General features: G+C 31.2%; 1 protein-coding gene across 1 annotated transcript; it reads left to right on the forward strand.

Moving 5' to 3' along the window:
• Positions 1-90: 90 nt before the first annotated feature.
• On the forward strand, positions 91-1,226 carry Tsp_01204a (hypothetical protein; the record flags this gene model as incomplete). The annotated part of the gene is made up of 5 exons (XM_003376957.1): positions 91-252; positions 321-545; positions 591-713; positions 852-971; positions 1,020-1,226. Coding segments are annotated over 5 exons (837 nt in total), but the record flags the coding sequence as incomplete, so codon positions are not given.
• Positions 1,227-1,345: the final 119 nt, after the last annotated feature.

A 1,345-nucleotide genomic window follows, 5' to 3' on the forward strand; every position in this document is an offset into this window, starting at 1 on the left:
AAAAAATTTTCACTATTTAATAAGTGTCAAGTGATCGTGTTCATATGCTGTATTCATAGTTTGAAAAGAAATCTCATTCAACAAATTTAGGAAGTACTGGATGCAGAAATTGAAAAATTTAAAATTGGACTCATCAACGTCAGCGGTTTTCAATACGAGGGTCGTGATAAAAGTAGTTTCAAAAATTTCCTTGAAAAGTGGAGTCGACTGGACAGTCAACTGTTACACTATCACAAAGCAAGCACAATTACAGTAAGTTACAATTTATTTTAAATACATAAAATCTGCGAGAACTTTAAATGAAGGTTTGGAGATTTTAGGCAGAAGAAGCATTGGTCTATGACGCGATTCAGATTGTAATAGAAGCTTTCAAAAGTATTGCAAAAGTTAATGCGTCTGCTTTGAAAAGATATTACAAAAAAGATGAATTTATAAATGAAGATTACCATGGGCTGTTGTGTTATACTTTTGAGGATAAGTTGAATCCAGATCGACCATTTCTACCACTACGACATGGAGAAATGATGTATGACGCTTTGAAAAAGGTAAGAAGTTCTCTTTTTTAAAAAGGAATTCAAGATTTAATTTAGACAAGGTTAGATGGCATTAGTGGAAATGTGCAATTTGATGATGATGGAAATCGTGTCAATTACACACTGAAATTGACAGAAGTTTTGCAGACTGGACATAATGCAGGCGTAGTAAATGTTCAAGTAATCAAGTATTTTTTTCAGGGATTTTGATTGAATGAATCATTAGATCCTTTTTTTACAAAACATTAACAAATATCTGACATAGTAAAAGAATTAATTTGACATTGTTGTAATGATATTTTGTTATTACACTTTTAGAAAAGACTATGGCGACAGAAAGCTGGATTTCAAAACGGTGAAGATCATCCACAAAAAGGGGAAAAGATAAATAAAAATATCCAGCCGTTTAATCGAACTCGAATAATTACAACTATAATTGTAAGTATAGTATAATTTTTGCAAATTTTTGATGTTTTCTATTTTTAGAATGAGCCGTTTGTTATGTTTAAAAAGGATGCTGATCAATTTACTGGAAATGATCGCTTTGAAGGATTCTGCGTTGATTTGATGAAATTGTTGTCAGAAAAAATTGAAAATTTTCCTTACATTATTAAACCTGTAAAAGACAACCAATACGGAGCAGTTGATCAAAACGGACGTTGGAACGGAATGGTTGGAGAACTTATCCGAGGGGTGAGTACTGTTCAAATATATAAAATGATAAATATGCATGATACTACATTACATTTTTAACGAGTAAATTTGACTACATTAACGGTTAGCAGATGTCTAATGTAATAATAAACAGTTTT

The sequence above is a fragment of the Trichinella spiralis genome, assembly GCF_000181795.1.
Source record: "Trichinella spiralis strain ISS 195 chromosome Unknown Scfld4, whole genome shotgun sequence".
In the NCBI taxonomy this organism is placed as follows: Eukaryota; Metazoa; Nematoda; class Enoplea; order Trichinellida; family Trichinellidae; genus Trichinella; species Trichinella spiralis.